The 25,187-nt window shown below is 30.3% G+C and overlaps 1 protein-coding gene across 1 annotated transcript in view; it reads left to right on the top strand.

Annotated features, from left to right (window-relative positions):
• LOC142319049 (peptidyl-prolyl cis-trans isomerase B-like) overlaps positions 1–25,187 on the top strand; it is a 40,182-nt gene that overhangs the window by 9,224 nt on the left and 5,771 nt on the right. The window contains exons 2-4 of the mRNA XM_075355898.1: positions 17,519–17,723; positions 21,787–21,906; positions 25,086–25,168. Of these exons, the coding sequence (XP_075212013.1) occupies positions 17,519–17,723; positions 21,787–21,906; positions 25,086–25,168 (408 nt within the window). The remainder of the gene's footprint in view (positions 1–17,518; positions 17,724–21,786; positions 21,907–25,085; positions 25,169–25,187) is intronic.

A 25,187-nucleotide genomic window follows, 5' to 3' on the forward strand; every position in this document is an offset into this window, starting at 1 on the left:
ACTGACGCTTCGGGAACTCTCAATGAAATCTAGAAGATTGTCGATGCTTTGCTGCGTCGCAGCCAACATCGCGACAGAACTGCCAGGTCTGCCCAGCGCTGCCTTGAATTCTTCAACCAATGGGTTGCCTCTAACTTCCCGTTGTCCCTACATCCATATCCGAGCCTTCGCCCTCTGAACTCGAGGAGAACGGGGAAATCTCCGCTCTCCTGTTCTGCCTAGGCCTAACTAACAGCTGGTCCTCTAGCATGGCCAGAGTTACCCTAGCCTCACGACCTTGAGATTTGTACATACTCGCTGTCTTCCTCCTACTACAAAGGTTTGGGCAAGCCCACAAATGTAACTACTATCCGCAGCGAGTCATGGACAGCCGGGGACCTTCTATATTCCCCTATCACTCTTCGTATCTCTTAGCCGCTTCTGGATCGGTTATAAGAGTACAACCACGGATTACTGCTCTCATTCTGAAAAGAACGCAAGTAGGACTAGGGAGTATTCTCTTACTTGTAACTGGGACTTACGACCAGAAGTCGTTGCCACATCTTCGCCGCGGTGAGGCGGATACGTTTCGCATAAACCTGTGCCTTATACACTGCAAACGTGGAGAAAATGTAGGGTCTAACATTATCGATGCTACACAGCAGCCGCAGAATGCAATCAGCTCGTCTTGAAATTATCGGAAGGTACACACACGACCGAAAGCCAAAACACTAAAAGCAATCAAGCCGCAGAATTATCTGGACATCAGAAAGACCAAATATTTGTCTCGAGCCCTCAGCAAAACGTAGATCGTGGTTCTAACGAAGGATTGTATCGACACGCTCCTCCAACTTGATGCCTCTTAATACTGACAAGACAAGAAAGAGTCTTGTCGTTCTCACGACGTACAGTTTCCTCATATTTCCGATAAATCATTAATGGAGTTCCAGTTGAGAGAGTTGAGGAAATTAGGGATTTTGGCGTACTTTTTGACCAAAAACTTTCTACGGTTAGGCATGTTGAGGAGATAGTCGGCAAGGCAAGGCGGAATCTTGGTGTAGTTTGATGGTTGGCGAGGAATTTTAGAGATGTGTTGTTCACCTGTCTCATTCTGTATACATCCCTGGTACGTTGTCAGCTAGAGTACCTTACGGTTGTGTGGAACCGGGACAGGGATTTTACATCTGCAATGATGGAGGATGTCCAAGGGAAATTTATCTCATGGCTCCTGCGCAAATTCCGTTTTCCTATCGATTTTACATCGGTTGAAGTTCGCAAACAACTTGGCCTTTCTTGCTTAAGTAACAGAAGAAAATTTTTGACTTGCACTTCCATCGTTTATCGTTTATCAATTTGATAACTACTCTGGCTTCGGGCTACGCGTCCCTTGTTTGAGAATAAGAGACTTCAAACTTTTTAAGACCGAGCGGAAATCTGATTTGTCTCTGAATGCAAGGTGTACGGATGTTACTAATGACTATAATGAGAGGATTGTCTTCTTTATGTCGAATGGAAGATTATTCGTTGAAAGCCTTAAGGAACTATTTGAATGACATGACATTTGTATTTGATTTGTGTTGTTTTGTGCTGAGGTTGCACGAGGGTTAGTGGAGGTTCATCATAAAAATAAACAAAATTCCTAAGGTTATGTACTTGTATCAGTACTCATTATACTTGTATCATGTATCATATATGTCCTGTTTTTTTTCTGATGGAATGTGTTTAGTTAACGATTATATTTTTTGGTTTTCAAATTATTGTCAGAAATTGTTTAATTCATGTTATTATCAATATTTTGAACATCATATAATAATATGAAAATTATATTTGTTATGTTTTGGAATATTATTATTACTATCATATTACGCATAGATTCATTACTTAAGTATATATAAACGTTATATGTACATTATTAGTTTTTTGTGTTCAATGTACAATATGAAAAGGATCAAGTGGCTGTTCCGTTGTACTGAATAAACAAATAAATAAAAATTAACATTATTATTATTTATAGTTTTAATAGGTTCTAAGTAAAATATGATTTGTCAAATCAGTTTTAAACTTTCTGTAAGTCTTATTATTTAAAAATGAATTAATTTAACCTATATATTTTATCTTTGAATATAATAATCATCTGAACGTCTAGTTTATTTACTTTAGATTGTATTATTCATATCATTTTTTTTGTTTAAATATTTATTTTTTTTTATAAAAACTATTTTTATCGTTTTTTATTTGTTTACATGATATTTTTTTTTATTTCTGAAGCAACATTTCGTTTTATCAAATTTCGTTTCTTTTAGGGGAAATTTTGTAAATTGTCAACATCTGCGATGTTTATTTTGAGATCTTTTCTGTAATTATTGGGATAATAATTTATAGTTTAAGCCCAATTTTAAAATTACAATATCATATTGTTATTTAGATTGATGTTGTTAGTATATAACGAAAAGCAAGCTTTATGTTTGTTACTTTAAGTAGGTATTTATTTTTTCGTTCATTATTATTTATTAATAACGATAACTTTATAAAATAAATACTTACCAATATTATCTAACATGTATTCTTAATCTAATATATATAATTTTATACATACCGATGAATCAGGGATCTTTACAAAAGCGCTAAACGCGAAAAAAGAGAAACATTTAGTAATTAAATAAAATAAGTTTTTATAAATCATCTCAATCTCTATATGATTTCCAATTTTTCTTAAAATTTTGCAAGTAATATCAATTTTCTTAGAACATAAAGTTCCTTTCTGTTTTATTTATTTCTTTTTTATTAAATTAATAAATTAAGTTGGAATGCAGGGATTGGTTTCATCTTCATTGGTCTTGCATCTTAATGCTTTTTTTGTGATTTAATTACTTTGTTGTATTTGTTTATTGTGTTTTTTTTTCATGTTCTGCCCCAGTTTCTTCTGTATTGTAACGATGCGCCCCAGTTTCGTCTCCCATTGCAATGCTGAAAAGGAAAGGTCCTCCTTACGATAACGATTCAGATGTTCTCAACATTCCTTTCGTGGTTGTTCTTTTCTGTGAGTTTGCGTGGAAACACCGGCCGCAAACAGATTTTACGGTAACCCAGTCGTGTAATAATCTGTCTCCTCGTTCTTTTGACATGCTTATCTGGGCGGCCTACGCTTAAGATATGTGCTTAAGAATTGTACATTGAAAGCTTCTTCTTATAACAGAAACTGGATACCTCTTCAGCAGAAATAGATAAGAATCCTGTGAATAAAATACATAAACCTTAACAGTACTGTATGATTAATTTGATTTCTTAATATCTGCTACCTTTTCCTGTAATGAAAAAGTGACACTAAAGATTTTCTCTTCTTTTGTTTTGTTATCAGATCTTGTATGTTTTAAATCCTTCCACTTTTTACTTTTCTTTTGTTTTTGTTTTTTTTATATATATATAAAGAATCGTAAATTAAATTGAGTGTTGAACTTTTTTTTCATAAAAGTATAATTTTCCACCATTTTTCCTACACATTGTTGCTTAGAATCAGTATATCTCAAAAATTGTTAGTCAAATATTTTTCGTCAATTTGAGTTAATAAATAATGAAAATCAATCGTACTTTATATTTCTTATGTCATATCAGATTAATTTTTCAATTTTTTTGTAGCTTCCATGTTATCAGAATAATAATTTTCTATAAGTCAGACTCATTCCTTTTATTTCAACTTATGTATTAATACGCTTCAGATTTAGTCAGGTGTTTAGATACTCGTATATCCCTAATATTTATCTAAATAAGTAATTAAATAAATAAACGTAACAGATCCTTGATGTACTTCAATTGATTTTTAACCGATATGAAAAATAGTTTTCCTTTTATTACCGATGACTTTTGTTTTAGCCTGTAAAGGGACTATGGACTTTGAGATTAAATCTCTTTGATCATCGATATTCACAAGCTTGCAAAAAATAAAGATTCAAATATTTTTCTTTGATCATCTTCAGAAAAAGAAGCTGCACAATTGAAACAACGATTTGTATGTTGTTCCTTAGACTTTCTTCTGTGTATGTTTTTCAGACTTTATTACATATCTTCGTGCGATTATCTTTTTGTCGCTTGACAAACCCGCTTACTTGAATTTTGACGATAGCAAACAAAGGCTTAAATAATGGAAAACCATCGATAAATTCATATCGATCATTTTTTCATCTGTTCTAACAAAAAGCAAAGATATATTTCAAACTTACCTGAAATACCATGTTAAGTTCATCATTAGTAGCAGCGATTCCTTTCACAAAATGTTATGTTTGAAAGCAAGTGGTTTAATATAAACTTATAATTTTATTTGGCTATAATATCTCACCGTTATCTCAATTGCTACTATTAAAACCTTATTACTTTTTTTATGGAGCAGAATTGAAATTTCACTGCAATAAAATAATGTTTTTTTTTTTAAAGACAGAATTAAGACACTATTTTTTTTTAATAAAATGCACAAATTTCTGAAATACAACCTGTTTTAACTGGGAGATCATTTTAGTGTATACACATAATAAGTGTGTGTAGATCTTTAATTTCAATCATTTTTTTATAATATTTAATGTAATGGTCCTATTAATAAGTCAACATCAGATGTAATAATAATTAATAATTATTTACTTTCATGTTGCAATTTATTTTGAGTTCAACAATTATCTGCACATCCTCTTTTTGTTCTAGTACTCGGTGTATTATCTTAACAAAATGCGTAGTTTATCAGTTATAATGAAGGGGAGGAACCAAACCGGTTTAATATGACCTACATTTAATATTAATAATTTTTATTTCGACAAATCTGATATTCATTTCTTTAGGTTAGCGTTAAGATTAATGTTCAAAGGTCGATTTAATTTTTTTTAATAAACGCTTAACAGAATAATAAATAAAAAATAACTTTTCCTCTCGTATCTTATAATCTTCACGTACAGATGGCATATTACAGTTTTAACTTTGGAATATCCGCTTTTTTATGTCCGTAAAACGTTTAAAAGATTCTATTCGCAATCTATAATCCATTAAAGATAAAAATATATTTCTTAAAGACCAGTAGTAACAAATCTATTCTAATTAAAATTTTTTAAACGTAGGAAGTATTTTTATTAAAATTTTTATATTTAATAAGTTTGTTAGTTAAGATTCCACTTAATTTGATTAAAATTCTAGAATCGGCTTTTAATTAACCGTTGAGAAATAATTTATTTTCCTAAAAAAATAATCAGTACGAGTATGTTCTTCAGAGTGATAACCGTTTAGTTAATAAACTAACCGGAAAAAAATATTCTGAAAGCTAGGTCATATCTAGTAAGAACTTAATGAAAATCTATATTTATTTTAATTTCTAAAATAGATATCTTAAATTAGCGTTCTATTAACATTTCTCGAGTTTTTAAGAGAAACAAAGAAGCGGATAACGTAACTTTTTTTATTTTCCCGTCTAGATAGCGCTGTAGAAGAGCTATAGCTCTAGAAGGTAAGTATTGTAATCGGTCCGGTTTGGGACACGGGTCCGATTTGGTCTAATTCGGGGTACGCGGTTTTCACCGGATCTTGACGTTTTCACAGCTAAGGAACCCAAATAAACAAAAGACCTGACTGAAATTTTCCGGATGTTAATATTTGAATGTAATCGTATACGTTCGGTGTTGGCCTCTAACACCTAACGCCTTCTTCATCGTCTGCTATTTTTTGACGTCACTGGTGAGCGGTAGAATTGAATAAATGAATAATATGTAAAGTGTAAAAACGTAACTCGATCTGGCTGGGTCTCTAACTCGATCGCCCGGTTGACTCGGTATCTGGTACGTTAAGCCTCGCGGCTCGACCCGTCTGCCAACCGTACAATCAAAATCTGTTCTATGTAAGTTGTGAAATTACTTAGTTTAGTTAGTGCCGACCGTCGCCGCTAGTACCGTCAAACCCGCGTGAATTAAATACGATATGCGCGAGCGCTTCTCTTAGAATCATTGAATGAAATAAACAAAAAAATATTATATTTAAACAAAATGATAAATATTTTTAATTAAGTTGCGCGTGTAAGCTGCGTGTCAGAAACAACACACAATTGTAGGACTTTCCCGGAACGCGTGACAGGAAAGTCCTATAACTGTGTTGTCAGCTTTTTTTTTAATACTGATAGTTTTAATTTAATAAATGAAGTTGTTACGTTTTATAATTTTTTTCCAAGGTAAATTTTGGAAATGGAGTTTTATTATTTCCTGAATTCTGGTAGTAAGAATGAAGTAAAAATATAAATAAAGTATTTCCTTAGAGAATAGAAGAAATTAAATGATTAATTATAAAACTAATCAAATTCACACGGGATAAGAAAATGTAATAAATTTACTGGATATTAAACAGTTAAAAAAAACACTCTCCAAACGCAATTAAGTTTATTTTCGTAAAAGCTTAATATTATTACAAAATGCAGATTGCACACAAGCCACATTCATAAAAGAAAAATTATCAATAAGAAATATAAAAAACGTAGGTTTTGAAAAATGCCATAATTGACTTTTACTTTGAGTAAAGCATATTTGACTCGAGGTAGTTACAACAGAGAGCATAACAGCAAGGGGCAAGTTGTTTTATTTTACTAATTCCGTAGAGGGTATACTGAAATGAAACGACTAGCACTAGATAGGGAATCTTGGAGAGCTGCATCAAACCAGTCAAATGACTAATTCCGTACTAAAACAGTTTGTTTTCTTATCTTTTTAATATGGGAACATCAATAAAGGGCGATATGCAACACTACAGTCGAAGAAGCTGCATAATATCTACAATTAGATCTACTTTAAACGCAATTCCATGTATACAGAAAGGCAGATTAAGGAATAAAGTTGTACTGTTATTCCATAAAAGATCGAGTCAAATCCTTTTAAAGTCAACAAATCAAGTTTAGAGACGACAATTAAGTTCGAATTTTGTTCTTTGTTAATCAGGTAGATATATATTATCGAGTCAAAAGACTGATGATGAGCAGCACCTGTAAAATCACTATTCTTATTTCAAACTCCTGGTCAACCCATTTGTTATTTTCTTTATAGTTAGCAATGCATACTATTTTTCTCATACTACTAGGAGTATCATACCGGCTCCAAATTATTACTTTCTACTCGCAGTTTTTTTAAAAATATAATTCTTTATTTAAACGTTATTCAAGTTATACATTTTAATACTGACTGACCAATTTTTCCCCCGTCCTGTGATTCTTCATCTGAAGGCATTCTAACGAATCCTTAAATTTTTTTTAAAATTAAAATAATTATATCCATTTTGAAAGCGAAGGATTTGGGGTTTTCTTAGTAATTAAATACAGAGTGATTGAAGAGGAAAGGAAAATAATCTGGGAACTTATGTTAGCGCGTGAAATAAAAAAAAAATCATACATAACATACGTTCAATAATGCTTTGTTATCGAGTTATGGCTAGCGAAAATTTACCAAGTTTACCTAAGTTTATGGCTACCAAGTTTACCACTTATATAACGCCTTAACAATTTTTATATGACCTCATTTCACCGGGGGAACTGAAATCTGGGCGTAAAATTTTCGCTAGCCATAACTCGATAACAAAGCATTATTGAACGTATGTTATGTATGATTTTTTTTTTATTTCACGCGCTAACATAAGTTCCCAGATTAACTTGGTAGTTTCTTATGTTTTTTACCTGAAAATCGAGTAAAAAAGGATCAAGAACTTTTTCTCCCGTGATGTTCATGATATCCAACGTAAAACAGAAAAATTCGGTGACACGTTTTTTAGATTTAAAGTACAATAACTTAGTTAAATGATTAATAAATGCGTAAATTTTATTATTAAATTTGTAGAGAATTTAATTTTGAAAAAATTGATGTAATAAAAAAAAATCAACTTTTATTATTAAAATCAAAACTTAATACAAAAATGTTACGAATTTGTAAAAATTAAAAACAGCCGTTTTTAGTACTTTAAATTTAGGACTTCGAAAAATTATGTTAGCAACACCAACTGTATGCTTCAAGATTAATTTAAATATTACTTATTTTTGACACAAAATTGTGGTTACGTGTTAATAATAAACTTTAAGCGGTTTAGTGTTTTTGACGTAATTTTGATTTTGTTTAAATATTTTTTTTAAAATCAAGTCGGGCAGTGTTTTTGTGTTTGGTGTATTTTAAACTGCACCTACATTTTTCCAATTGAATCTGAATTTAAAAAAGTGAAATTTCGTTTTGAATCCTTTGGTTTGAAAAATGCCGCGTTTCTTCAGTCATGTAGAATATGCCGATATGATTTTTTTGTGTACGGCTCTTTGATAGAAGTGCTCCACCTGCGGTGGAGGAATACCGATGTATAGGTATACAGAAATTAACCACATATCTCAGGAATTGTCGACCGGTGACTGTATAAGTCTACACTTCATTTACATTCATACATACCATCCTCATTCATCCTCTGAAGTAATACCATAAGGTGGTTCCACGGAGGCTAAACAGAAAAGAAAGAAACAAAGGTATCCTGGAGGAGTAATTCCAAACCGTAAACTATTTTGTAGAATATTTAATAAGCTTCGTAAGAATTTCACTTCCCAGCGCTCATGTTTCATCTGAACATCAACCGTACCTGGTGATGAAATGGAAAACATTCTTCAGCCGGTACAGCTTAGTCCTACAACGAATAGAAGATTTCTACACGACTCAACATTCCACAAAGTACAGTAGGAGGAGATTCACGGACTCACGGACTGCGTCCTTATCATGTTCATGTTCAACATCTGCAGCTTGTGACTGTGCTAGACGACTGCACTTTTTGTCAAAAGGTAATAATGTTGTACCCTATGGCTAACGGGTAAATAATTACCACTTAATTCCGTTCAAACTATTTTCGGACGAAGCTACTTTTACCAGTAATGGCATAAACAGCAGAAGGAATTCTCATCTGTGGTCCGAAGAAAACCCGTGTAGTCGAATCAAATTTCTAGCAACGATTTTTGTTGAAAATTTGGGGGCATGATCGACAACCGATTAATAGGCACTTTCATACTAGAATAATGTGTAACAAGAAGAAATTATCTGAAAATTTTAAACGATAAATTTCTTACAGCTATTGAAAATTTCTCATTGGCGAAACGAATTGAAATGTACTATCACCTTGGTCGAACACAAACGCTTTTCATAAATGAAATAAGATAATTCCTAAACGAAAATTTTATCGGTAAATGTATTGCACTTTAGAGAGCCTGGACCTTACTGCACATCACTGGACCTTACTCCCTTAAGATTACTATTTTTGTGATGGATGAAATGCGAGGTACCCACAAAAAAAAAGTAGGCGGCCCTGTGATGAACCGAACGCTCGCATTCTCAATGCTGTTGCCCTCGGTCAAGGAACACCAGAATATTATTAGTTTGGTAACAGAAAATATAAGGAAACAAGTTGTAAAGTGCATTGATATCAACGGTGGAATTTTCGAACGTTTATTGTAAATTCATTTTTTGTAAACCACAAACAGTATTTTTTCAATTCTTTTTAATAAATTATAAAAAGTACGAGTATTTTAATTTTTCAAATCTCTAAATTTATTGTACCAAAAACAGCTGTTTTTTTTTTTATAAATTCATAATATTTTTCTAAGTTTTTCTAATTTTTCTGAGTTTTGTTTTTAATAGTAAAAGTTGATTTTTTTTATTTTTCAAGAACTTTATTATATAAAACTTCTCAGAATTAAATTCTCTACAAGTTTTGATATTAAAATTTACGCGTTTATTAGTTATTTACAAAGTTAACATACTTCAAACCCAAAAAACGTGTTTCTCGTTAACGAATTTTTCTGTTTTACGTTGGATTTCATGAAAACTGCAGGAGAGATTTCAGAAATCTGTTTTATTCGATTACCAGGTCAAAAAACTTAAGAAATCATAAGTTTACTTTTTCTCCTTATTTCAAGCGTTAGAGTCATTTCCAAATTTATTTCCCTTTTGTCCTAAATTACTCTGTGTGATTTTCTAAATAAAACATTCTTTAAACAATGTTAATAACTTTACTCGCAGTTTTTTAGGGGATTAAAATTTGGCTCCTCTCGGTGATAAAATTGAAAATTACTTTTATTCTTAATCTTTAGCAGGGTAGTAAGGGAATAAGACTTAAAGACTTTGAGGGTTCACATCTTCACGGCCTTAGACTATGTAGCTTTTTTCCCTCACTACACACCGAGATGCTGAACCTTTTAACATCATACAACAAACACTACACAAATTACAACATACAACACCACCCTTACACAACAACGCAACACCTCAGATTGTTTTTTTTTTATACATAAATTCGACAACTTACGAAACGCAACCGTAACCCAACGCGGAAACTACCGTGCCGATGGGTGGATGGTTCTTCGTAGTGAATCTCGAAGAATATTCTCTATCTATCTCTAAATATTAATAATTTAGAATTTTTGGATTTTCTAGTTTAATTTCTTTTTAATTTTATCTACATTAAAGTTAACTACAGAACGACTGAAAAATAGACATTCACAAGAAAAACATATACACTAAGGCATACATGCCCGATCTTTAATAAATTGCAAAAAATTCTTATCTTTTAATTCATTACTCTTCTGATATTGTCGGACAATATTCTCCCTAAGATGGAATTGATCATCATTTCGTTTGTTTTTTTGTTACCATTCATTTAATCGCTTTTTGGTTTGGTATAATTATTCTGATCTTAATTTGTTTACACGTTCTTTAGTTTTCAAATTTTTTCTCTCTTTATATTCATCATCCTCTCTTAATCTTTTTATTTTTTCCTTGGTCTTAGTTTTCTTCCTCTTTATATTTATCTTCTTCCCTTAACCTTTTTATTCTTCCTTTGTTCTTAGCATTTTCTTCCTTTTCATATTCATCTTCTTGTCGTTTTTTGAGATGCATATCTTCACGTTAATTTTCTTTTTCTTGTATAATTTTTCATTTTCATTTTTGATTATTCACCGAAAACCCCGATAATAAAAACTGAATATTTTACACCGTAAGGTCAATATTAACATTTGTAATCGGGCAGGAGTTCACTAAACGGAAGAATTTAATTATTATTAACTTTTATTTATACGACGCACCAGATATCTGAAACTTTTGTTAATCGGCAACTCTCGAAGATTCGAATAATACTTATCTAGTAAGTAATACAAGTAATAAAGGGACGTTTACTCTAACCTAATATTTCATGTAAGATTATTGAATTAATAATCGTATAAATATTTGACGTTAATAAAAACTAATATTTCAGCAGTCGTGTAACTGTTCACTATATTAAAGAAGTGGAGGATCGTATCTCATTTTTAAATGAAATAAGTTAAAATGAAGTGCAGCAAAAAATGTGTATACGTAATTTAATAGGCGTACAAGGAAGGAATATGTATGGCTAACAAAATATATAAATAAATAACAGATTGTTCTGTTTACATCTACTACAAAAAAAAAAAAAAACAAGAAAAATAGCTGAAATTTTAACGACGGCAAAAAAAGATTAAAATGTAATTATTTACTTATTGCTTTTTTATCGGTACGTTTTCAAATAAACGTCGTAAGGTAATAAGATAATAAAACCACAGTAAAATTGTATATATTTATTATAATCATAGTCTGTAAACAATGTTAAATGAAGATCGATAATGTGATATTCTTTATTTAATTTGATTTTTTTTATTTCCAATTCGTTCAAATTATATTATTATTAACCCTGTACTAAGAATAATGTGATTACTGCCATATAAGTAGTAATCAGTGTTATTTTTGTTCAGATTAATTATATTAAGTAATCAGTTTTTTATCGATAACAAAACTGTAAATTGTAAGTTCTCCGTTCCAACATATTGTCTATAAAATTATTTACAAATTTATAAATTCAATTATTATATCGTCTTATAAACATATACACCAACAAAGTTGTCTTCATGTATATTTCTATAACTATAAATGAATTTGTAGTATGCTGCTCCAATGTGAAAATACTGCGAACTAAAATTATGCAACTGTTATTAGAAAAAATCTGATGTGGTCACATGACTTCCATGTAAGCCTATTTAATTACATATATACATTATTTAAAATGAAAAGAGCGTAAAATTTTATTTCATTAATAACTTCTGATATTTTTTTCATATTCTTTTTTTTATTGTTATTATTGAATTATTATTTTTGTAAAAAATTGCAAAAAATGCAAAAAGGATATCGTTCGACCGTTGTCTGAATGTAAAGAACGGGACTATTGAGAGGGAGAGACCTCACATTAGGTTTTGTAGTTTATCCTTGGAGAACGGTTAACAACAGCTATGTTCCCGCAAAACCGGTTTTACTGTGTAAATTTTTGTAACTTACATTTAGAGTTTAAATATTAAACTGCGGTATTATTAACGTAGTCCCTGCAAATAATTTCAAGACATTGTTGGTGGTATCTGTTCCACGCAATTTGTCAATTTCAGTTTTTTTTTTTTTTTTATTTTAGGGCCTAAAAAATTATTAAATTTTAGATAGTTCTACTCACTCGTATTTGTGTATTTTAGCTCGAACTTCAAAAATTTATAATTTAAAGCAGTATTGTAAAACTTGATTTTACTTTTTACTAATTTTTTTTAGCGGCATTTACTTTTTTTTGGATTTTATTTTATTGTCAGTTGATACGTTGTTCATTATGCAAAACAGTGGAACCAGTTTTACTTAAACTTACAATTACAAATTAAATTAATCTTAATCTAAATGTGTGTGCGCGCGCGCGCGCGCGTGTGTGTGTGTGTGTTTATACACATTTTGATTTTAAAGTATAGGAACGCATTCACCGGATTTTTTAAATTTCAGTCATTCAGACTACATTTAAAAATGAATCAAAACAACAAAAACAAAACATATAATATTTACTGTTTATGTTGGACATTGGACAGAAGATCTTTTCTTTTACAAAGGGAAAAACAAAAATTGAAAAAAATAGATAATGTAGTAAATTAATGGTGAAATTTAATTTTTTTTATTTTTTATTCAAAACAGAAAAGTTTCTCTAATTATAATTTTTATTTAAATCAGTAACTTTGAATACCATTTATTTATATATAAATAACATATTACTACTATAATGTAATTAATGATGCCGGCTCAAAATTGAGTTCAACCTTCAAGAAATATTTGAGATTTTAAATCAAATTTTGATAACCTGAATGATATTTAAATAGGTAACATAATTAAAATATATAATCAATGCAATGCCAAAAAATGGAATTATGAAATTCCAGAATTGTGTGCTGGGAGCTTTGTAGTTCTTGAACTACTTCAATATCCTCAGACTTCATTAAACATTTGATTTTGAAAACAAGTCTTTTATGTAAACATTTTAGATAGAAGAGAATTAAATCTCTCTCTCTCTTTTTCTGTTTAGCCTCTGGAACCACCGTAAGGTATTACTTCAGTGGATGAATGAAGATGATATATATGAATGTAAATGAGGCGTAGTCTTGTACAGTCTCAGGATGACCGTTCCTGAAATGTGTGGTTAATTGAAACCCAACCACCAAAGAACACCAGTATCCATGATCGAATATTAAAATCTGTATAAAAGTAACAACTGCCTTTAATAGGATTTGAACCTTAGAACTCTCGAGTTTGAAATCAGCTGATTTGCAATGAAGAGTTCACCACTAGACCAACCCGTGGGTTAAAAGAATTAAACCATATTTTGCTTAATAACAATCGCCCTCCTCTTGTTCATATTTTTTCTGCTGAAAACTCCCCCGTTAAGAAATCAACATTTTCACTCGCAAAACACAATAATTCCTTGACTTGTCTATTTGTGGTCTTCTTTATAGCATTCCTCTCAGAAAATTGCATACAAATATCCTTTGTTACATAAGTAAATATAACACAGTCATGCTATCTTATATTCTTAAAAAAATATATAACTACTAAGCTTTTCAAAATTACTCGTCTTTATTTTCACACAATCCAAGTAGTTACTCGTAATTCTGGATAACCTGACTAAATATTAGGCAGAGTAAGTCTATTTTATTCTCAGAGTAGTATTTTATTTTCAGAGTAGGTATTTTATTCTCTCAAAACTTAGTATTTACTTTATCTTATTCATATCACTCAGTGTGATGTAAAACCCTGTTCCAGTCTTGTTTAAACAAATTCAGAAACACTGATCTATTTACCTCTGACAGTATTATTTCATACTACTTGTTTACAAGTGTATAAGTATGTGAGGTGTACTGTCAAAAACATTTTGCTACGATGGCAAAAATAGGGAACCCTTTATAAACACCATAAGAATATTGAATTTGTATAAGAATTATTGTGGTGCTGTTCTATAATAATGTCATGATTTTTTTTTAATAAATGTTCTAGTATTTTTGTTATGTTATTGGCTCAGTTTTCAACAATTGAGATTATTTCTGATCTTAGAATATTATTTAAAGATTTTTGTCAAAGTATACAGCTGTTGAGTTGAGAAACATGATGTTACAGTTCTTTTATTTATTTTAATTTTACACAAGTTTTCGTTTCTTTTATATGTAGGTTACAATGTATATTTACATGATTTCAATGAGTCTGTTATCTATATACCACTTCCCACAAACTGGTTAGATGTAAATGCATGTAAAATGGTTTTATTATGAAGGGTTTTCCATTAGGTCACAGAAGGGTTTTCATTTTCTCAATATTCAACCTAACTTAAATATACAAAATTTAGTACCAAGGTTTATAGACTGCTCATAACAATGTAGCAGATCTCTTGAAAAAATCAAATCTATAAATACTTATCGTATACAAATGTACATAACCAAACACTCATTGTGTTATCAATATATAACACAATGACTGTTACACACTCATACTTTATATTAAAATTGGAAGCAGTTGAACAAAAAAAAAAAATCATATTAATGATACTAGACAATTTGAAAAAAGTAGTTCTAAAATTAAAAATGCAAGATAGATCTCAAAGATAATTAACCAGATAAGACCAGATGCAACTTATCCCAGAAATAATTAAAATATCAGAACAAATCAATCATTAACAAAACAATCTAATGAAACAACCAGAATATTTGTGAAACACTTGTATTATCCTATTTTTCCTAGGATAACTTAGATTTTTCAAAAGCTGGGATAGAGAAGGAAATATAAAATGTTTGATCAGGTGTGGGTCATTAGCCATATACAAAGTACCATCAGCTTTAGTGATCATCGCACTGATAAAAATGTTAAAATTTCATATTTTAAATTCATTTATTCATAGTACTGGTTCAGTAGGATTACTGCTTGGATCAACTAAACACTCACAAAAATACATCTCTTTATCTCTGTGACATCAATGCATTACTTTTTATCTGCGTAATGTTTTTATACGCAAAACTTTGGCTGGCCAGATTCTTCACTGACATAATGCAGACCGGTAGCATACTCAGAGAGTTCAAACAGTTGAAGGTAGTAGCCATCTTAAAACCAGGGAAACTAGCAAACTTACCTAGGAGCTACAGGCCTATAGCATTGCTATCAGTGACATATAAATTACTAGAAAGGCTTATCTACAACAGAATCTGTCAGAGAATATTTGATATTATACCGACTGAACAAGCAGGCTTTAGGCCAAAACAAAGTCACACCGACCGAGTTTTCTCGCTCACAATGTACATTGAAGCAAGGTTCCAAAGAAATCTTAAAACCACTGTTGCATTCATTGATTTATCAGCCGCTTACAACACTGTCTGGAGAGAAGGCATGATTTGTAAGGTCCTCCATGTAATCCCATGTAAATTAACAGCTTGCCTGCTTAATAACATGCTGAACAACAGAATGTTCCAAGTTATCATGGGATCCAATATAAGCTCATGAAGGAAACTCAAGAATGGCCTGCCACAAGGGTCGGTACTTGTGCCTCTCATTTTCAGCCTCTATGTTGCAGACATGCCAGAGACAATATCTAAAAAGTATGGCTATGCCGATGACTGGGTGCTAACAACAAAATATAGATCATTTGAAGAGTCGGAAGAGGTCCTGATGTCCGACCTGGAGAAACTGGGAAGATACTTCCGAAAATGGCATTTTCAACCAAATGCTAGTAAAACAGAGGGTCATACTTCAAGAGAACAGAGGGTCAGGTGTCATGCTTCCATCTAAATAACAATTTCACTAATAAGGAGCTTAAAATTCTATTCGAGAATACAAGGCTCTTTCACAATAAGACAACAAAATACCTAAGCATGACATTTGATAGAATGCTTTCATTTAAGGAGCACCTAATGAAAACTGCAAAGAAATTGAAAACGAGAAAAAGATTAATATAAGCTCTGTGGAACAACATGGGGAGCATCGGCTTCCACTTTACACATGTCGACTCTGAACCTCGTCTTCGTGGCTGCGGAATATTGTGGGCCAGTGTGGCTTAACAGCCCTTATGTTCATAGAACTGATGCTAAACTTAAACACTATGAGAATGATTGCTGGGGTTATCAGGTCTACTTCTGTGGAATGGCTCCCAGTATTGAGCCACATACCACCCCCAAATCTCCACCGTATGAATGCTCTTATAAGAGAGTACAAGAAGACTATGGACAATCAAAACCTACTAATACATGAGGACATTGAGAATGCCAATTGTGGTCGCCTTTGAACTAGAAAGCCACCTATCAAAACAGCAATTGCTGCCACAGAGGAAAAATTCAACCTGACTGACGCCTGGCATCAAGAATGGACCACAATGCAGAACAACCAAATTCCATGTATTACTCAAAAGCTGCCAGATTTTGACTTGCCACGTAGGATATGGTCAACGTTAAACAGAATATGAGCTACTCTGTAGTAGGTGCACCTATTTCCTGTATAAACGGGGTAAAACACCGACGTCCCTTTGTGAGTGTGGTGAAAATCAAACTGTTAAACACATCACAGAATTTTGTTAGGATGGCTTATGAAGGGACTCCTGAAGATTTCCTGATGGCGACTTCAGAATCAGTAGCTTATATTAATTTGTTAGATTGTTTGTAATTTTTTACCATAACTGGTGTTGTGTCTTGGTGGCATACTCTACATAAATAAATGTGTAATGTTTACACAATTTCACAAGTAATTTTACTAAAGGTCATAATTATTTACAAGGCTTTACTAGCATAAAGGCTGAAGGATTATTCCAGTATACATGCTGTTTTTGAATTCCAAATCCAATCTTGATTCCAGAAAAATTTATCTCTACAGTTTTAGAATTCTTGCACTTTCAAACAGAAAATTCCATATGCAATGAATTAAATTATTAAAATTTGCTCCAAAAAATTAGATCTTATGTAGATTAGTAACCCACATCCTAAACAAATGAGCAGTCATTGTTTTTAGAAATTTTGATAAAAATTAATTAATCAATAGTAGTTAGTGGTACTGTTATATTTAAAGGTACAATATTAAACGGTTTAAGACATGTTAAAATTAGAAAGTTAATCTTTTAAATTTTTCTTCATGTACTAACTGTAAGATGATGGTTTGTAATTCAACAATTTAATGTTTTTCTTTTTTAGAGTGCTGAATATAAAGTTACGCAACAAGTATATTTTGATGTTACAATTGGTGGAGAGGATGCAGGAAGAATAGTAATAGGTCTTTTTGGAGATAAAGTACCAAAAACTGTTAAAAATTTTTATACAATAGCAACAACTGGAGTAAATGGTAAAACATATACTGGCTCTCCATTTCACCGTGTCATTAAGAAGTTTATGATACAAGGTAACTAAAATTTTTGGCATATAATTTAGAATAATTTTTTCTTGTAGTTTCATTTGGTCTATTAAATCTAAAATCTAATAAAAACTGAATTGCCAATTTATTACTGAATATGCAAATGTTCACTGCCCAAAACTGGTTGATTTTTATCAATTTTATTAAATATTTATTAAAAGCCTTGACAGAACTGTAGAAAAATATCAAGTTTTGTGGAATAGAGCTTTTCTTTTCTCCTAAGGATGTGGAATAGAGCTTCTTCGTTTTCTTCTAAGGACGTATAATTTGATAATAATTGATATATTAAATAGGTAAAGTGTAAGTACAGAAGATAATGTATCAAAATATAATTTGTAAAATATAAATATTCACCTCCCTCAGAAACATGCATTGTGATATGAACATTAGCCACACAAAAATATTTACAATAGATTTAACATACTACACGTCAGACTAAATAAATAATCATTTCAGACAGATTTATGTTTGAACGGAGATCAAACTGTTATTTTGTAAAGCGAAAATGTTACTGAGTTTTTAGTTAAACACTTCTCTGTTTAGTGGTTTTTGTTATATTGCTAAGACAGCATGGCATATGATATAGCTGTTTTTAATCAATACATTACTCTGTAACCTGTTATATAATATATCTCATACACTTTCACCAGTAATAGCTTTGGCAATTTAGTTTTATAATAGCTTTTTTTTTAGCATAACAAGGAAGCATATTTTGCTAAACTATTTTACTCTTAAATTATTTAAATTCATCTGTTCTTTAATACAGCTTTCAGTTTATATAATTTTTAGTAAAAATTTATAATCTGTTCGTATGACAAATAAAATAAATAAATTAATCTTACTTTAAACCATTTCTATTTTGTTTTAACTATTAATTTGTTATCTACCTACTAAACAAGTTAAATTAAATAACCTATTCACTTCTGCAATTCTATCATTAAAAAACAAAAAAAAATTATCTTTTAATAACTAATCTAATACTTTTTGCGTACTGTAGTATTTTCCTATTAATTCATAATAAGTTTGTAACCACTTTGTGGTTAAGTTGTACTTTCAGCATTTAATTATCATTGAGAAGTTTAATTTTTATTAAACTCTCGTAGTACGGATTTGCTGATCCATACTACGTAAAATTTACATATGTTAGTATTTAGTGAGAAAATACTACATATTTCAATACTTTCTGTGCATAATACATTTGCATAGCCAGTGTTTCTATAGTGTTTAACTGTTGCAGTGCACTACTATATTTTTATATAAAAGGAATATTTTTAATCTATTTTTAGAATTGAGATTGAGCAAACTTAAAAGCTTATATATTAGGAGAGTTTTTGAAGGGAGATGCCAATGTGTCTGATGATGACAATGAGTTAAATTAGTTAGAATAGCAAGAACTGCAAGACAATGAAACCAATAATGATAAACTCATGTTACTGTAGAACTGAGAGCATAGGAACAAAGTAAAAACAATGTAACTTCAAAACCTGAAAGAAATAAAAAATAAAGGTGAAGCTGAAGCATTAAAAATCAGAAGAAAAGTGATTGGAATGAAAGCATGATTACTTTATTTGCAGATACTGCTGAGGTTGTAGTAAAAAAAATCATGGAAAACTGAGTATCAGCTAAATATGATGCTCACTTGCTTCCAATCTCACCATTCATTCTTGATATTCCAGTCATTCTAGACCGAGTGACAAAGTTCAAAACAACAAAGAACTGGTTGGATATAAATAATTTTTTTTTAATATGAAATCACGGACGGTATAAGTACTAAAATATGAATATTCTCATATTTACAGAAAGCGATGTAAAATACATAATTAGACAATTCAATTTTGATGAATGACCTCAATGCCCACTTTATTTATAATCTCAACATACTGATTGAAAGAAATTTATTTAAGGTAAACATTGTAGCCTAGCTGAACACATTTCAGTTATTTTTATAAAATACAGGTAAAAAATTAATTTAAAACAATAACTGTCTTAGTTGCTCTTATATTTAAGCGATAAAGATTATCATAGATAAACTAATAAAAAAAATAATAATAAATAAACAATTTAATAACTTTGCGTAAAATATTTGTGAGATTTTACGTAAGTAGAAAATGGATTAAATGTGAAGGTTAGTGATTTAGGGTTAATGTAAAATAACAAGATCATCTACATACATGGTACATTTACAAGCTGTAGAGCTTTACTATATTGATATGTGATCATTATTTAAACAGAATGAATATGACAGTGGAAAAACTAGATGAACTAATTAAATAAAAAATCAGTAATTTTAAACACTAGAGTGGTCTTCAGAGACTTATTTTAGAAGTTTTTATACTTGGTTACATTTTAATCAACGAATAAATTAGTATAAGGATAGGATATTCTTTTATTATTAAGGCTATTGACCAAAGCAGTTATGGCACTTCAAAAGTACTATCCTGGAGTCTTCTTTTACATTGCACTGAATCTACAGAAAGAAAAATAACAGTAAAATATGTATTTAAACTGTCAAAAAATTAAAGTAATTTATTTTTCTTAATGCTCACTACCTTTAAAATATAGAATCATGGTATATCTAAAATGCTCTTTGAAAATTTCTGGTACACTTTAAGGAGAATTTTTCAGTTCTTAGTTGCAAGGTATTCAAAAATAAACTTCCCCTGAGAGAGAATACAGTGCATATAAAATAGTGTAACCGCAAAAAGTGTGCGAAATCTTGCTACATTTTGGTAAATGCACTTCCCCCAGTATTTGACAGTAGTGCGCATGTTACGCATATACATTAAAAGTGGCACGTCAGAATTGCTTTTTCCATGAATAATGATATTATTGTTCAACCAGTCACTGCTGCAGTAAACACAGTAAAGGTATGACTTGTAGTGCTAAACATCACCTGCATTTCAGAGGGCTGTGTATACTGACATATACAAGCATATTCAGTTCAATGAAGAGGAAAAGAGGTTACCATTTTACAGACATAAACAGGAAAACAAAATGAATATAACAGCATCCTTCATAAATAAATAGAAATAAAAACAGAGATCCACAAAACAAACTGTACATCACATGAACACACAATACAGACTTAGAGGAAATAACACCAAATTAGAAACAACTTAGACTTTAGAACAAAACAAAATTACTACACCAAATATCTGATAAACACAATGTCCATACAATGTGTAAACTATACTGTTTTGATTGCGCAATATGCACATTGAATAGGATGCAGTTTTAAATAAAGATTTAAGGAATACTTAGAAACTCGATACAGCCACATGTAGCCTCATTTGATAACTATGCAATCAACACAAACCACAAATACACCATAATTGGCATCAACCTTAATATTCAACATTATACAAAAAAAAAACACATCCGAACATTATAACATGTATAAACATAAAAAACACATTAAAATTTACTAAACGAACAGACATAATATGAATCATATGTCATAGTATTACAATATTTCAGCAACATTCATAATAATATATGTCTGCCTGATTATAAAACTGCTAGCAGTTACATCAGATGACACCAGCATAAGAGTATCAGCACCAATCGCTGTAAATAGTTGCTAATATTACCGAAAACATTTTAAAGTAGGTTTTTTAAAAACATTTTATTACACAATCTGGTTCAATTTGTCATTACAAAAATTTTTATTTTAAATTGAAACCACTTTATACCTTTATTTTCTGAGTAACCCTGGCATAGGATGCTTGTAATTCCTGAGGATAGCTAATTCATTTTCAAGATCGAATAATGTTTCTTGTCAGGTTGCTACAACCATTTTGTTACAGCTCACAATATTCGTACAAAAGAAATACGTGCACACGTAAAGTCATGCATGTAAGCATGTGCATGTCTATGTGTTCATAAACACATATGTATTTACTTACACAAAAATATAAAATTTTGGTGTAACAATCTGAAATATGAAATATGAAGGTGATGCAAATCGTAATACTACAAAGAAAAATTTTCAAAAGTCACATGTTTCAAAACTTAATGTTTATTTATATTTTAAAACTTATCTTGATTTTAGGAGGTGATATAATTAATGGAGATGGTACTGGTTCAGCAAGTATTTACGGTGGATCATTTGCAGATGAGAATTTTGACCTGAAACATGTTAGCCCTGGATTTTTAAGCATGGCCAACTCTGGTAAAATATAAAACATTTTTTTAGCGCATATTGTAAGACTTTTTGTTAACCTTCACCTACAATAATTAACTTGAACTAAATTAATCATTCTACATTCTCACACAAGTTAAAGGATATTTAAGGTACATTTTGTACCTTATGCATTTTGATACCTTAGTACATTTTGATTTTGAAAAAATCTGATGTGGACACAACACAACTTCTTTGTACACCTATTTTGAATTACATTTTTTTTCTGCGTTTCATTTAAACTTATTTCTTCTGAAAGTGAGATACAATCTTCCAATTTTTTAATTAAGTGGACAGTTACACAATTGCATTGTGGTGGACACCACATTGCACCACATTTATTTTTGGTGTCCATATCAGCATTTTATATTAGTTAATTTATTAATTTCGTTTCACATTGGTCAAGTAGTTATGCGGTGTAAGTGAGAACGTGTCAGATCCATAACCATGGACACATGGGTTCGAATCCAACTTCATACACATATCCTTTTTTTTAACTTTTTTTTTGTTAATTTAAATATATTGATTTATTAATAATTATTACTAACCTCTAAAATAGTTTTGAATTTCAGTTAAAAGTACATAAAATATTATTTCAATAATAACTTGTGATTTTTTTTCATATTTTTACTTCCTTATATGAAATAAAGCAAGTATTTTGATCGTGAAAATTCCGATTTGCAGATTTCAACGGAAGTATCCGTTTTAACCATCTCTGACTAGTTTTCAGCATGACGTCTGTACGTACATATGCACCTTGCATAACTCAATAACGATTAGCTGCAGGATGTTGAAATTTTGAATTTAAGACTGTTCTAACAACTAGTTGTGCACCTCTTTTTATTGCAATGGACTGAACCAAAAGTGTCCAAAAAAGCCCAAAATTCAAAAAAAATTGTATTTTGGATTTTTTTTAAACTGCAGTAATAAGCCCGCTCATTGAGAGACTTTCAACGATATGCCATAAGTGGTACTTATTTTTATTGGTTCCAGAGTTATAGCCAAATAAAATTTTAATTAATGGAATATTAGGATCTTACAAGGCAAGGCACATCGGTTCGAATCAGACTTAATCTCCTTTTTTTAATTTAAATAAATTGATTTATTAATAATTATTAACATCTGATTGTACAACTGTTTTACGATAAATAATAATTCAATAAACAGATTAACAATTAATATAATCCACCCCACCAGAACGGTGTTATGTTCTTTAGATCTTTCGGCTTACTTGGAAGCCATCATCAGGAGTTAAAATTAATGCATAAAGTCAAAAGTTTAAAAAATCATAGTTAAAATTTAAAAGCAGTAATGACTGTCCAGTCCTATTAGTATCAATATAGTATTACTACTAGGACCGAACAGGAATTACTATTTTTAAATTTTAACTATGATTTTTTTAAATTTTGACTTTATGCATTAATTTTAACTCCTGATGATGGCTTCCAAATAAGCCGAAAGATCTAGAGAATATCAAATTGCTGATTAGGTGGATAATATTAATTGTTAATCTATTTATTTAACATATCAGTGGTACCGTGTTTGAAAAATTAATAATTCAATAATAACAATAAAAAATTTTTTCTTTAAATATGAAAAAATATCAGAAGTTATTAATGAAATAAAATTTTATGTATTTTTCATTTTAAAAACATGTGTATATGTAATTTAATAGATTTAAAAGGAAATCATGTAGTGTCCACATCAGTTATTTTTTTATTCTTATTATTGAATCATTATTTATTGCAAATTTTTTTTTTACAATCAGAGGTTAATATTTATTAATAAAGCAGTATATTTAAATTTAAAAAAAAGTTAAAAAAAGGAGATGAAGTCTAATTTGAACCAATGTGCCTTTCCTTAGTAAGATCTAAATATTTCATTAATTAAAATTTCATTTGACTGTAACTCTGGAACCAATGAAAATAAGTGTTGACTAACTGCTGCCTTGGTGAAGTATCTCAGTTAGGCTGAATTATACATATAATTGATCAGGTGCTGGTTCAGTTATTTAAATAAAAAGCCTTAAATTAATTATGAATAGAAATTGTATCTATTATAGTTTTCGTTTATGTAATTCACAAATATATCAATGATGAATGATGAGTTATAACAAGACAATGTGAGTTTTTCAAGTGATATAACAAGATAAGACTGCAAGACTACATGATACCAATGTGGAGTGGCTTATATAGTACAGACTGAGCCGAGTGAACTGTCAGGAGCTGTCTCAACAATAAATACCACTTATGATATATCATTGCAAAGCTCTCAATGAGGGCTTATTACTGCAGTGAGAAAAGCAAGAATAAAAATATTAATATTCGTTCCTTACAGCGTTCAAATTTCAGTTTTAATACAGTGTTAAATTAGTTTACATACTGGAAATATGCTTTTAGATCCTTTTCTTGTGATAGCTGTCCATTAATTATGAAACAAAAAACAAGCAGACACATTATTGTTAAAAAGATCATAAAAAGTTTTCAAAAATCAAATATTTTGTTGTTACTCCAAAAACAAAAATTTGTTACTGTTTTTAAACTTTATTATGCCTATGATTATTTCAAAGTATTTGAGGTATAACAGACACCAATCACAACTGCTTTTTCTTAAAATAATGATTTACAATATAAATTCAGCTCATATGGTATAGAGTGCTGTCACTTGAAATGTTGAAAGGTCATCTGGAAATGCAGATGACATTCACCAAATTCTACACAGGATGCTAGTTAGTCTTAAGGATGTCTATTCAATTTCTGGGAATAACATGATTCTTATCACATGTACAACTGTTTACTTGTTGCATCTAATAAGAAGTTGAACATTTTTAAGCACTTTTATATCATTTTATTTAATTTCAATTTAATTTGAAATGTGATTGAAAATGTTTTTTGCTTTCTCTTTTTACAATTATATTTTCTGAATAATTCTAAATTCTAAATAAATTCATGATTGGAGGAGATTTACTGTAAAATTTAGTTTTATTTCCTGAAAAATTACGTGTTCACAATCTAACTCCACTGTAATTTATCTTTACGTTAAAATATTAAAATTAATCATAAAATTTCATTACATTGTTGCTTAGCCAACAACTATTGATACTTAAAGAGATATCTGCTCTAGAAATTATTAGAGTAATTCTGTTAATCTTGTGCTTTTCTAATTTCCAGGAAAAGATACAAACGGATGTCAATTTTTCATAACAACAATTGCAACTCCATGGCTGGATGGACGTCATGTTGTATTTGGAAAAGTAAATATATAATTTATTC

Source organism: Lycorma delicatula, chromosome 2, assembly GCF_047948215.1.
Source record: "Lycorma delicatula isolate Av1 chromosome 2, ASM4794821v1, whole genome shotgun sequence".
Taxonomy (NCBI): Eukaryota; Metazoa; Arthropoda; class Insecta; order Hemiptera; family Fulgoridae; genus Lycorma; species Lycorma delicatula.